This window comes from Sinocyclocheilus anshuiensis, unplaced genomic scaffold, assembly GCF_001515605.1.
Source record: "Sinocyclocheilus anshuiensis isolate Anshui unplaced genomic scaffold, SAMN03320099.WGS_v1.1 scaffold261, whole genome shotgun sequence".
Lineage (NCBI taxonomy): Eukaryota > Metazoa > Chordata > Actinopteri > Cypriniformes > Cyprinidae > Sinocyclocheilus > Sinocyclocheilus anshuiensis.
The window spans coordinates 2,006,467-2,021,661 of NW_015536515.1; the positions used below are offsets into that span (position 1 = coordinate 2,006,467).

A 15,195-nucleotide genomic window follows, 5' to 3' on the forward strand; every position below is an offset into this window, starting at 1 on the left:
CTAAAACACTCAGAACACCATAGCAATGTGCTAAAACACTCAGAACACCATAGCAATGTGCTAAAACACTCAGAACACCATAGCAATGTGCTAAAACACTCAGAACACCATAGCAATGTGCTAAAACACTCAGAACACCATAGCAATGTGCTAAAACACTCAGAACACCATAGCAATGTGCTAAAACACTCAGAACACCATAGCAATGTGCTAAAACACTCAGAACACCATAGCAATGTGCTAAAACACTCAGAACACCATAGCAATGTGCTAAAACACTCAGAACACCATAACAATGTGCTAAAACACTCAGAACACCATAACAATGTGCTAAAACACTCAGAACACCATAACAATGTGCTAAAACACTCAGAACACCATAACAATGTGCTAAAACACTCAGAACACCATAGCAATGTGCTAAAACACTCAGAACACCATAGCAATGTGCTAAAACACTCAGAACACTATAACAATGTGCTAAAAACACTCATCATAGCAACATCATAGCAACACCATAGCAACATACTAAAACACTCAGAACACATGTTAGTGTGCCATAGCAACGTACTAAAACACTCAGAACATCATAGCAATGTGCTAAAAACACTCAGAACACCATAGCAACATACTAAAACATTCAGAACACCATATCAGTGTGCTAAAAAAACTCAAACACCATAGCAACAGACTAAAACACTCAGAACACCATATCTGTGTGCTAATTCACTCAGAACACCATAGCAATGTGCTAAAAACACTCAGAACACCATATCTGTGTGCTAAAACACTCAGAACATCATAGCAATGTGCTAAAAACACTCAGAACACCATATCAGTGTGCTATGTATAGGTAGATGCCCTATTAGCAGTTGTTTCTATGGGCAGCTATACGTAAGCCGTCCACCATATTGGAATAGTCAAAGCCGGTCCATGAACACTCGAGAGCATGTTGACTGTGTGTCTTAGGGATGGTAAGATTCACCGATTCACACCTGTGCATCGGCATAAAAGTTACCGATGCGATGCATCGATTTAAAAAAGTGTGCATCGGATACAAGTTTGCATGGTTTCTAACATATTTGTATCGGTAAAAAACGATTTATTTATATATAATTATTAGTAGATGTGCTATACTTTTATTATTTAGAAAGTGGCTAATAATTTGTGACCAATATTTTATATGTAAATTGATTTCTCCTCTCTAAACTGTTTTTCTCAAGCACGTTCTCTCATCACCACTGCTGCTACGTGAATATGAAGTTTCACAACACTACGGCGTGTCCTGAGAGTCACATAGAATATAAATTAACATGGCTGAGGTAGAGCTGCATCTTCCACCAAATAATTACAATGAACCAAAGAAATAAAAGCGAACTATCTGTACCATATTGAATTGCATAGCATCATATTTTTTTCCATTGCATCGTATTGCATTGAATCCCATTGTGTTGAATCGAATCAAAATCGGAATGCACTGCATCGTAATAGGGGTGAATCATATCGCATTGCATCGGAAGCTGCTTCATATGTATCTTTAATGTATCGTATCATTGGCTATGCACTGATATGCATATCGCATTGGCCTTAGTTATGGAGATGCACATCGCTAATGTGTCTGCAACCCTATACGCATGTATGAATATCTATATCTGCAAAAGACTTCAGCAGATGCTTTTTCTAAACTAACACAATACAACAAGATTAATCTGTTAGCTAACAAGGCATTTAAAAGGTACTTTAGTTTAAAACCCTGTAATATTGAGTTAATACACAATAAACACACAAACCAACACATTCTTACCTGTGAAAGTTTATCCAGTTTGTTCAGGAATTTAAATTGAGGCGGTTTTTACAACCAGATGCTGCACAATGTTGCTGCATCTTGAAACTGATTGATTGAATTTTATTGTGAGTGACAACATATAGCCCGTTCCAAGATGGTGGAGCAGTTGAATGTGGCATCTGCCTATACATATCCATGATAGACCATAGTAACTGCATAGACACCACAGACAAAAGCCTAGAAGTGTGGATGTAGGTTTTTCTTCAGAAAAGGTAAAAATCTGCTTTTTTAAATTTGTTCTTAAACTCTTTTAGACGTTTGAGTATCTTAGCAAAAGCGCCTGATCTATTTGGGTGTGACTTTCAGAGAGTCGGTCAGGTGACGTGTAGCTGTCAGACTGTCTGCTCTCTCCTGACTCCTGTGTACTTGCTTTCTTAGTGTGTAGGGCACAGGGGTCAGGCTGATGGGCTGATGGGCTTCACAGAGCCATAGGCCACTGACACCTGCACCTTTAGCTGCTAATGGGTGCCAGGACATCTGGCAGGAGCTTCATTTCCTTCGGTTTAAACAGACCACTTCTCTTGGTGTCATTCTAATGGCAGTTCTGCCACATCTCCTCAATCTGTTTGTTTGTTTACTAGACGATATGTTGCTCCATGACCAGTCCATTCATCTGTATTCTGGTGATTTCCCACATGCATTTTTTTGCGATGTTCCTGTGACCTCAACGATCTTTTCACAAACTCCTTCCATATGTGCATGGTGGAAAGGACTGTGTTCATTGTTGAGACGATCTTTCACTCCATGACCTTTCCTCTTGTCTTCCAGGGGTCCAGACGCGCTGGTCTTCACCTGTTCTCCCCTGTACAGCTTGTTTCTTGTTTTTCTCTATCAGGGGTTTGGATCAAACAGGGGGTCTCTGAAATGCATTGACATTTTATTAATTTTATTTCAAGGTTATTAAGGCGTTGCAGTGTTTATTGTTTATTTTTTCCAATAAAAAAAGCAAATAAATGTTTATATATATATATATAATATTGTTTATACATATATATTTTAATTTTAGTTATGTTAATGCTTATGTTAGGTTAGGTTATTTTATAGGCACATTTATGTTTCTTTTTTGTTACATTTTTAGTTTGAGTGATTATAATTTAGGAATTAATTGAGGATTTATGAATATTAATTCAGTTTAAATATAAGCAAGATCTTTGATTTTAAGATTGGTAAACAACCAATGTGAAGATAGCTTAGTTTATTTATTTATTTATTTTTATTCTGTTTTTAGTTTAGATTTTTTTCATTTGCTTTTTATTTAATTAAAAACATGTCATAGTTTTAATTTTAGTTTTAGGGTACAATAATAATCCTGTTTCAAATTAACATTTAAGCTGCAAAAGGTTTATTCATAGTGCTTGCTAAAGCTCATACTTAGGGATAGTGATCTGAAAATGTTTAACTTGCTTGTCTAACATAACTAGTCCAGCACTGTTTGTGCTGCGGACTTATTTAATAATCAAACTTAAACTTTTCATCCAACAAAACCTCATAGACTTGTGCTGAATGAGGGACCCAAGCCGTATCTGGAGACCAGAATATCATAAAGACTCGGGGATGAGCTCTTTTTACCACCTGAGCCTTCAAACAAGCATCACTCAAAAATCTATCAGAGTTTTAATCAGCTATTGTCCATACCAAGCCATGTAAAACATCACACACAGAACTGCTTAGCACAGCTTGAGAAGAGGCTGTTTTTATTGTCGTCACAGGTGCTTTTCATGATCCAGTGATCCACGTCTGGAGCCTCTGGTTTTTAATCTGCCTCTAAAGAAAAATTGCAGAGGCAATATACAGCTGTAGCGTCCCAACATGCATCTGATTCCTTATAAAGCAATCAGAAAACAGACAAGGCAATGCGAGAGCTCACAAACCTTCACACCTGACTTACTGTAGGGTCCCACAGTGTATTCGAAGTTTATTTGTGGACAAAAGAGAGAAAAAACAAGCTCTTATTCAGTGAAGTCTGGGACCGTCTCTGGCATGGATTATTCAAAAGACAAATAGTACAATGTAAAGTTTTACTGCGCCCCATTTATCACAAGGGCAGTTCTGCATCCGTATGCTTCCTTATGCATTTCCTTTTCCTGTTGTAGAGCACATATGGCCTCTGTTTCATTGTTGTTGTTTTTTTGAGCGTATAATTTTTTTTTTTCTTCATTTATTTATTTTTTTTGCATGGTTTTTTCTCAAGATTGGATTTAAAATCCAGCGTGGTCGGGATTCTTCAGTCTGTTTTTCCCCAAACATATTTCAATGTTTTCTGCGGAGATTTGCTGCGTTTACTTTAGCTTAAGTGTCATTTGTTTCAGTTCAGCGTGGTGACATCTCAGACCCGCGTCCGAGCTTTTCTTGCCGGGGAATCCTTTTTCATTATTGCGGGATTAAATATTGATCACAGATTTAAGTGTCTGTAACAGCAGCTTGTGTATAATGCATTGTGAGTGCTGTCTCGAAGGAATGCATCACAGAAACACAAAGTTATTTACTAACCGATTTGAAAAATCACTTTGCACCTAAACATCTGCTAGATGAACATTAGGACTTTAAGTTTGTTTAAATTAAAGGAATAGTTCACCCAAAAATGAAAATGTCCTGATTATTTTCTCAACTTCAGGCCATCCAAGATGTATAGGTCTTTCTTTCTTCAGCCGAAGAGAAATTAAGGTTTTGGAGGAAAACATTCCAGGATTTTTTCCCATCTAATCCAAGTGAATGGTGCTCACCGTAGGCCATTTCCAACAGTTCAAAATCCATATTTAGGCAGCTTCAAAGTAATCCACACAACCCCAGCCAGCAAATAAGTGTCTTCTCTACCACAACGATCAGTCATTTTCAGAAAAAAATGAACAATTATATACTTTTAACAACAAATGCTCGCCTTAGTCCAGTTCTGTCTTATGTGAAATATGCATATTGGAAAGATCATGCATGACGTAGACGGAGAGAACCGCCTCATTTTTGACAATTGTGAAGAACTAGCACTGTCCAAATTTTGAATGGTCGTTTTTGTGTCTAGTTTATTGTTAAACCTTAATTTATCTTCAGCTGAAGAAAGAAAGACCTATACATCTTGGACAGCCTGGGAGTGAGTAAATAATCAGAACATTTTCATTTTTGACTGAACTATTCCTTTAAACTTTGACGGTAGCCATTGACTTCCATAATATGGAAAAAAATTAATATTATGGAAGTCAATGGCTACCATCAACAGTTTGGTTTCCAACATCCTTCAAAATATCATCTTTTTTGTTCAGCAGAAGAAAGAAATTCATACAGGTTTGGAACCAGTTTAGGGTGAGTAAATGTTGACAGAATTTTCATTTTTGGGTGAATTGTCCCTTTAATGAATTACATGATTTACTAATTAATTAATCAGTTTAATCACAGTTAATCAAATATATCAATATTTACTTTGTTTCATAATTAATCAAACTGTTAACACAAATGACTTGAATTCTGAAAGGATTTCTCCTGTACTCATCACCATATAATTGGAGCAAGTGTTCCAATTAGTACAGAGCTGTTTGAATTATACAGCATTACTAACATCCAGAGCAAAGCTTTCATCTGTCAGACTCGGACCAGGATGACCCTGTTCCTCATACCAGTCTTGAAATGGTGCTAAAGCTTGAGAGATCGGCAGCCTGCATGCTTAATCTTGATTTATTTGTGCAGTAAACGCCTGATGTCCTGAATTGGTACTAATATTTATATAAATGTAAAATGAGCAATATTAGCTCAAGCTTTCCTACAGGCCTATAAGTCGTACGCTGAGCGTGTCGTGTACTTGTAGGCTGTGTACTGTGAGGTGGTTACTGATGGTCAACACTCTCAGCAAGGAGTGTAATACTTTTAAAATCTCATCATTTACTCCCAGACACATTCATTCTCAAAGATTTCATCAAGAAAATTAATCTCAAGGTCTTCCAGATCATAAATTCACCTCCATCCCACATATATAATATTTTCCTTTTAAAAAGTCATGTCTGATATTGTCAGTTTTATACGAGGAGCCGATTTTAAAGCGTCATAGATGGTTTTATTTTTAAACTCCACAAAACTACTCTCTTCCACGAAGAGGATGTCTGAGGAATTTTCTCGATTTGAATGGTTTTCTGTGTTATTGTCTCACTTGGATTGCAAGGGAGTTCATATACACAACACAAAAACAAAAGATGAAGCGTGTGGAGTGTTGTGCTGCTGCTGCTGCTGGAATACAGGTGCATTGTGGGGATGTAGGTTTAAGTCGAACACATAAGACTCTCTCGACACACGCAGCAGATTCCCTTAATCTCATGGATTGGCTGATATTGATGATTTAGCAGATCTGCCCACATTCCTACAGCGTTGTGCTGCTGCTGCTGCTGGAATACAGGTGCATTGTGGGGATGTAGGTTTAAGTCGAACACATAAGACTCTCTCGACACACGCAGCAGATTCCCTTAATCTCATGGATTGGCTGATATTGATGATTTAGCAGATCTGCCCCCCGCAGGGCTTTCTGCTGGACTGCAGACATGGAAGTGCTAGAAGCTCATATGTGTACAAAACAACAGGTTTTTTGACATGAATAAATACAGCACATCTTCTTTGCACACGCTGCGTTCACAGACTTTTTAATGCAGCGGAGAGGCGACATACAGTAAATGTATTTAAACTGCTAGATAATGTATCAGACACTACGCTGCTGCTGAAAATCACGTTTTGCAGAAACAGTATTGTCAAAATCTTTAAGAAAAAGATTGACATTTTTCTTGTTCTTGTACATAGATATTACAGCAACATTAAATGCACATTTTCTTTTCATTCAAAATAGGAATCTATGTTAAAAGAAATAAGGTTGATGTGAATTAAACTCTTAGTGCTGTAGTTTGTGCTTATATAGTGCATATTTGTATGTTAGATGATGGGAAAAATGTCATTTTACACTGCTAGACAATGTATCAGACACTATGCCACTGGGAATAATGTTTCAAAATGTGTATTTGATGTATACATTTATGCTGAAGATTTAAAAAAAAATTGGGGATCATTTTTGGGAAAATTTGGGATCATTCTTACATAAAACAACATTATAACAACATTCAAGATGTGAAAACAACATTACAAAATATTTTTCTGATGTTTCTCCCTTAAAAAATGTTTATCAGATGTTTAGAATAAAACATCACGCTTTACAAATTACACACTCATTCACAGACGTAAGCAATGCGTGATCACTGGGTTATTTAAAAAAAAAAAAAGTTTTAAATCTTGAGGTTCATTGGTTCTAATGGTAATATGTTTCATGACAAATATTTAACAATCGTGTTTTTCATGGAAATGTGATTTCAGTTGTAAAGTTGATATGCATAGTGCTGTGATCTACTACCCTACTAACTTTTACACGTTTGACCGTATTCTTGGATTTCTGTCTTATTGTACTTGTGTAGCGATCATTTATTCATCTCCGGGAAAAGCAAAGCAGGCAGGATTCCCATTGTTTGTTATTGTTCGGTGGCATGAGGGAAATCCCGAAATTCAACTTATTGTTCAGGCAGGAGCGCTCGTGTGTCGCAAAAGTTTTACTGTATAATTCATATTCTTGTCATTAACACAAAGCGAGGTCGCGGAGGGCACGTGGTAAACGACCTCTCTCCGTCCGAGCGCCACACGTGTCAAAACAGGACAGCGTATCTTTAAGCTCATCTCATTCTTAATGAAAACGGCGAGTTGCAACGGCCTCTGATCTTGTGTTTTAGTCAAATAGAACTCCACGCTTCACTGACAGCTCTGATCTAAAGCATTTAAGTGCAAGTTTTGATCTCTCTGCCTTTGATTAAAACTAATGAGCTCATTTAATTCAAAATGGGAATCTCTGATAAGAGAAATAAGGTTGATGTGACTGGATTAGAGAGGCGAATTAAACTCTTAGAGCTGAAGTTTGTGCTTATATAGTGTATTAAAAAGCTGTTGGCATATTCTTGTGTGTTAGATGATGAGAAAAATTTCATAGTAATTCATATTTAATCAGAAGAAATGAAATGACTAAATATAACATGGCTCTGCCTTTTCCCCAGAGTGATAAAGGACTAGTTAGATTTTAAATGACATTTAATTCATGTTCTCAGAAAGAAAGAGGGAGGAGAAAAAAGGCCGAGAGAAAGAGAGAGAGAGAGAAATGGGAAAATACAGCAGTCCAAACCCACAACTATATGACAGTGTCTATTCAGCTATACTTTTATATCCCAGGGGTTGATTTTATTAAAACGTTTTTTTTTTCTTCTTCTTATGTAACGTTCACTTAATTTTCCTAGATTTTTTTTTTTTTTGTGCCTTCATTTATTTTTGTCAGTTTTCAAATATGTGACCCTAGACTACAAAACCAGTCTTAAGGGTCAATTTTCTTTGTATCTTCATCATCTGAAAGCTGAATAAATAAGCTTTCCATTGACGTATGGTCATTGTTAGGATAGAATATTTGGCCGAGATACAAATTTGAAAATCTGGAATCTGAGGGTGCAAAAAAATCAAAATATTGAGAAAATCGCCTTTAAAGTTGTCCAAATGAAGTTCTTAGCAATGCATATTACTAATCAAAAATTAAGTTTTGATATATTTACGGTTGGAAATTTACAAAATATCTTCATGGAACATGATCTTTACTTAATATCCTAATGATTTTTGGCATAAAAGAAAAATCTATCATTTTGACCCATACAATGTTTTTTATTTTTGTATTTCTTTTGGCTATTGCTAAAAATATACCCAAGCGACTTAAGACTGGTTTTGTGGTCCAGGGTCACATATAGATTATATATAGATTTTACTCATGTCCAAGACCCAGACTTTCAATCTTAAACTTTGAAAATTTCATCATATTAATAAAATGTACTACTATGATTGTAGTGAAATAGATATACACTATTTCAATATTTATTGTGTAAAAATGTTAAGAAAATTATGATTTTAACACAAAGTTTGACTATAATTATGTCATAATTTCCAGCACAACCAACAATTTGCTCCCTAATAAAGATACACTACATTCGCACAGTCAGCGTTTAGATCGACAAATGTTTTGTTAACAGTTTTGACTCTCAATCTGTCCTGTTCATACGCTAAACCTCCTCTGGTGCCTGTTTGTAACATGTTGAATGTCAAGACAAGTTAAAATGTGCAATTAATTTGGCTCTAATCAAGCGTGTTACAGCAAATTAGCAGAACCTCCTTTGTTCGTCAGGTGTCCTTGTGTTAAGATCAAGGCTGGAACTCTTTTTTCCCCCCATCTGGTAAGAGATGTATTATAGTATGAGAAATACGTTATTTTGTTGGCCATCATTGAAAATTATATATTGTAATTAGATTTTAATGTTTTCTGAAGCAAAAGTAATGTGGTGTTCTTACTAAACCAAGTTTGATAAATTACGCTCTGCTTAATTTTCCCATTTCCTATGGAGGCAAATACATCCAACATCAGCCTGGTGAGGTTTATTCATTTGCCATGTAGAGTTTAAAGCAATTATCATGTTTGCCGAGGCTCCGCTTCATGCTATTAGTAAATACAATTAAAACATTGTCAAAGTTTGATTAGTACCTTCCCCCTTATCAGGCTGTGCTGTTTCATTAACTGTCTACCAAGAGATGATAGAAACTCAATGAGAAGATATTACACATCATACTCACTAAAGCAGTCTGATATCTTGCAGTCTCTGTGAGTTATGTATTGTTTTAGTGTTGTAATAGGATGTTTGTTTGTTTGTTTCTGCAGTGGAGTCGAACAGCCCTAGTCTTCTGTCGCCGGATAACATTCTAGAACGTTCCTTCTTCGTCCGTATGAAGTCCACGCTCACCAAGAGAGGCGTCCACATCAAGTCCTCTGGATACAAGGTAAGACTGAACCGGATGATTGTTGTCCTGTTCTAAAAGAAATGAAAACTCACTTCAGTCTTGTGTCATACTGTGTGTGAGATTAATTTAAATTGTCAGTAAGATTTAATTTAATGACTTAATTCAACAAGGATGCATTTAACTGAACAAAAGACAATAAAGACATTTATAATTTTACAGAAAATTTGAGTTTCAAATAAATTCAAATTTTCAATTAAAATAAAATTCTATTCATCAAAAAAATCCTGGAAAAAAAATGCATCACAGATTCCACAAAAATATTAAGCAGCATAACTGCCTTCAACATTAAAAATGATAAGAAATGAATCTTGAGCAGTAAATCAGCATATTAGATTGATTTCTGAAAGATCATGTGACACTGAAGACTCGAGTAATGATGCTGAAAATTCTGCTTTGCATCAAAGGATTAAATTACATTTTAAAACACATCCAAATAGAAAACAGTTATTTTAAATTGTAATAATATTTCACAAAATGACTGATTTTACTGTATTTGTAATCAGTTAAATGCTGCTTTGGTGAGCATAAGTGACTTGATATTTCAAAAACATTACAAACTCCAAACTTTGAACAGTAATGTATGCTGGCATCATTTATATTTGTGTACTATGAACTTTTTGCACTTCGTCCAACCATAGACAATACAGCAGATCACTGAATGCTGTACATTTTAGTATCAACTGAATTGTAAACAGAGAAGTGGATGATTGTTTGGATGTGTCTTTGAGTGAACGACTGAGATCCAAACCCCGCTGCTGCATCCATCTGGACATAGATTTGATGCAAATAAGCGTGAAGTTGGGGAGCGCACTAACCCATAGCATAAATATTCACACATGCACATTCACATATATTACCGGCCAGACAAGGACACTTCTTATTGCATTTACTCCAAATTAAGTCAATATTTGTGTTGTTACATAATACAAAAGTATGAATTTTGCATACGTCGCGCTGGCATTAGGTGATAGGTGCGAGGTGGAGGGAAACGAAGCACAGCTCACATCATGGCTGTTTATATCTCCTCTTCACTCTGGAGGTCAAATCAAAGTGAATTCTTCTCCAGCTTAAACCAGTCTTTTCTTTTTTTGCCAAGGCATCTCGGCCCCGGCTCAGTTAATGCACTCATGTAAAAGCTCTCTATCATTACTTGTGCCGTATCGCATTTCAAAAGCACTCCAGAGAATCCCTAGGAACAGATGAATCTTATTTCTTATGTATACCTATTCTATATTCACCGACGCGGTGACGGGCGGAGAGAGAGAGAGAGAGCATTGTGTGCTGAACCATGAATTATAAAAATTGATCCCTTTGTTATGTTGGCTTGTATTAAATTGATATATGCTATGCGGCTGCGGCCACGGTGAACCCTTGCCATGTCAGTTTGCATTTAGCAGCCTGAGCATATTTAATGTTTTGCCAGAGCTTATGATGTTCTTGCCAAGAGCACTCCTGCAGCAATTCACCGGTGAGTCTCTCTTTGTGGCAATTACTTCAAAAGTTGTATTTTCCAACTAACTTTTTGATGCCCCTCGCTTTGGGCTCATTTCCATTTTGTATGCTTTTAATGCAGCTCAGTGTTTATTTATTGAAAGACCCAGTGTTATACGTATGGATGTGTGTTCTGGATGCAACGTGTGTTTTGTGTGGGCTGCCGCTCTCTGGTGTGCTGCTCTGTTTATGAGAATGTGTGTATGGGTTTGATATGGGACATAATTGGACAGCACCTTCTGATCGCAGCGTGCTGTGATGTCTTACTGAAGCTTGGCAACAGCTGTATCAAGTGCGTTCATGACTGCCTGGTTCGCCTGTCTGATGCTCGCTCGCGTCACGATAATCAGGGGTGCCGTAATGGGGGGGAAGTTTAGGACGATTCCAAGAGCTCGGAACGCAATTTAAATTAAAATCTGAAATATTTAAGGTATATCATTTGTCAGCTACTCAACTACTATTTCTAGATAGGTTTATAGAAAAAAAACAAGCATACTCATTCCAGAAAAATATCCTTTTTTTTGTCAATCTGACTAAATGTTTTTGTTCAAATAAAAATGTAAAATTTAAGCCCAAAGTAAACTTTGTTTGAAAAATGAGGATTTCCTCACTGAATGAGTCATCATTGAACTTTCCAGTTGTCCTTAATTGGCCCCTGGTTTGAGATGGCTTTTGAATTCTGTGAAAGTTCGAACCAACTCTCAACTCTACACCAGGAGAGTCACTCTTTTTTAGTGACTGTGGCAGTCCGTCTTTCCTGGGGGTTGGATTTGCTTGTCCCTCAGCGGAAACGTACAAAGCATCAAAGAGCCCCACCGGCCTGAGCACTCGGTGACTTCGGGGCCGAGACTGTCTATATGAATGATGCTAATAGCATCTCACCAATCTCTGTGGTGAACCAATGAAAGGATAGTGTCAGAAGTTTAAAACACTACAAAACCAATCCCCTCCAGGTTTCCCTGGGTGATTAAAATGGATGGATCCAAAAAAGAACATTGTTGCCGATCTAGTCAATGCATCCTCTGGGCAAAACGGGTTACAAAAGACTTTAAAGCAAGAAGTTTAAAACACTACAAAACCAATCCCCTCCAGGTTTCCCTGGGTGATTAAAATGGATGGGTCCAAAAAAGAACATTGTTGCCGATCTAGTCAATGCATCCTCTGGGCAAAACGGGTTACAAAAGACTTTAAAGCATTACAAACTTTAAAGCCAGCGAAAAAGTAATTAGTTCCTCTGCCTTTGTTATCTCTCGATTATTTCAGAGGGAAATGGCACTTTTTGTGTTTTTTATATTTCATGAACATGTACATAACGGGTACAAGAACCTGAGAATCTTGGTCAAGTGTACAGTAGAGCACAAAGTACATATTGGATTATCAAAGAGTTCACTTGACATCTTATATGACTTCATCTGGTTTATTTTCTGTTATCCTGAAACTGTGGTTGGATACTTTAATAAAGGGTGTGCATGTAATTCAGGAGACAATTGCATCTGATCGGTTTTTAATTTTCCGCTTTGTGTCCTCTTCAAGGTTATCCACATTACCGGCAGGCTGCGGATAAGAATGGCATTAACACACAGTCGTTCGGTACCCAATCAAATCATGGGCATGGTTGTGGTGGCACACGCACTTCCTCCGCCAACCATCAATGAGGTTCGGATCGACTGCCAGATGTTTGTTACACGGGTCAACATGGATCTCAACATTGTTTACTGTGAAAACAGGTAACACTCTTTATATAATATATTCGGTACAGTTTTAACCGGCCTTTGTGATGTCATGTCATGTTGACTTTAAACATAAATAAAGATAGTCAATGATTTATGATGAATGTTAATCTCTAAGAGGGCAACAATTTCACTACGTGTTTGCACAATCTTATTTTGCAGAGCTTATATGCACTATTTAGTATAAGCCTAGTATTGTGTGCAGTTTGATTTGAGAGATTTTGTATCTGCCCTAAAGAATGATAAACGGTGAAAAAGAATTTCAATTTCAGCTGTTTAGAGTTAAACTACGACATTATTGTAGAACTGAAGGATCAGGGGGTGAAAATCTGTTTTGCAAGAGCGGATAATCAGCCACACACTAATGTTCATGTGCAGTTCATTATAGAGCTGATAGTGATGAGTTCTGCTTAAACGCAATCCCAGTATGACCTTGTTTCAACATCTATCGCTCGTTTGAAAAGCCGGCCAAGAAAAAACTCTCTTTTGTACTTACAAATCATCTGTGGTTCCACTGCTGCCCCATAAAATGAGAACATCTTAATTTGGCCTGGCTTGAAAGGAAATATCATATTAGTTTTATTAGTTTTATTTATATCTCTGGGATTGAAGTCATCCCAGTGTCTGCTAAAATTTTTACCACTCCCCTGCACTTAACATATTTATGAGAGAATGGAATCGGGCCAAGTCTATAGCGGAGTTATCATCACAGCAAAAGCCAGCTTTAAAATGAAGGTGGATAGAGATCGGTTGGCCATTTTTATTTATTTATTTTTTTACTGGCCATCTTCTCTGATCCGTGTAGAGAAGGACTGCACTGAGGTTAGAGTCGAATAATGTCTGGAAATGCGCCGCTAATAGTATTTGCCCAACTTAAAGGCATTTTGTATGGTTTTAACCACCTGTTTTTATCAAATTTTCAATACTTCTGTGAGAATTGCTTTTAGATTCAGCAAGCAGTTGGTAGAGCTACAGTAGGTCAGAAAATATTGTGTCTATAGTGAAAACAGGCTGACAGCTTGTCATCACAGATGGAAACCTTTTTAATGAATAAAATCTGGTACAATATATATTTAGCTTACAGAAGGGCTGGGAAATCAGAATCTCTTTATCAGTGACGTTGACTAGAAACCAATCAGGTCTTTGCCCTATTTTAATCTGTCATTGACTGGGAAGAGATAATAACCCACAGTAAGATCTGATTGGTTTCTTTTTGGTGGGCTGCTCAGCTTTCCTTATTGATGTAGCATTACACTATGAAATGTAAAATTAAAAGTTTTTTGTAAATAAAACAATACTTGGAATATGTTGTACAAGAAGCAACTATTCCAGTCTTTCTACTTCAAACTTTCATGTGTAATTCAATGTGTTACTTGCCATTTCTTTGTAATTATTTGTACAAAATTTACCAGCAATTTCTGTGAAAATGTTTCAAAGTAATCCTATACTGAATTATTTTAGTGTAGCTTCATTGGATCAGAAAAGTGCAGGAACCTGAATCTTGATTTGAGTGAAGATTCAGCTGAACTACAAAAATAGTTTAAAAATAGTGCAAAAAGAAAAAATGGTGTCAATTTTAATTTTGTGTTGAAATAATTCTTTCTAGAATCAGTGACTACATGGACCTGACACCTGTCGACATCGTAGGGAAGAGATGTTATCAATTCATTCATGCAGAGGACGTGGAAGGCATTCGGCAAAGCCATTTAGACCGTAAGTATCTGCTCCGAAATCCATCCAATCAATCTGTGCAGCCACCCAACAGTGCCAAAAACTACAGGATGGTTCTTAAAGAGCAAGATTCAGTGTCCTTACATGCTTTAGCGGGACTCATTGATCATTGGTCAATGACATCCTGAGAGCACACTGTTACGTGCCAAAGCTGGCGTAATGTGTTCGCTGCAGCACTTCAGTGTAATGAGACAGCAGTGTGACAGGCAAGATTATCCATGCTAGCGCTTCTTCTCATAACTGTCCATGAAGAACCACTTCCCTCTGCCAGACGGCTAGGCAAGCGCACATCCTACAAACAAGACCCGTATCGCTAGCGAGGCACAGAATCTCTGTTCGTTTGACAGTCTTACACATTTCACTCCTCTTTTCAGGTTAAGTTGCTCCTCTCAATGTACAGACGCCCCATTTCGAGTGCATTTTTATATCATGTAGTATTCATCTGGGCCAATCCGCCACTACAGAGCCCTTTGAAGGTTCCTCAACCTTTTGCACGCTCTGCTTTCA

At 37.1% G+C, this 15,195-nt stretch overlaps 1 protein-coding gene across 1 annotated transcript in view; it reads left to right on the plus strand.

The window, feature by feature from the left end:
• Positions 1-15,195, plus strand: part of LOC107693056 (neuronal PAS domain-containing protein 3-like) — a 322,349-nt gene that overhangs the window by 296,186 nt on the left and 10,968 nt on the right. Inside the window, exons 7-9 of the mRNA XM_016492306.1 lie at positions 9,597-9,715; positions 12,761-12,954; positions 14,564-14,670. Of these exons, the coding sequence (XP_016347792.1) occupies positions 9,597-9,715; positions 12,761-12,954; positions 14,564-14,670 (420 nt within the window). The remainder of the gene's footprint in view (positions 1-9,596; positions 9,716-12,760; positions 12,955-14,563; positions 14,671-15,195) is intronic.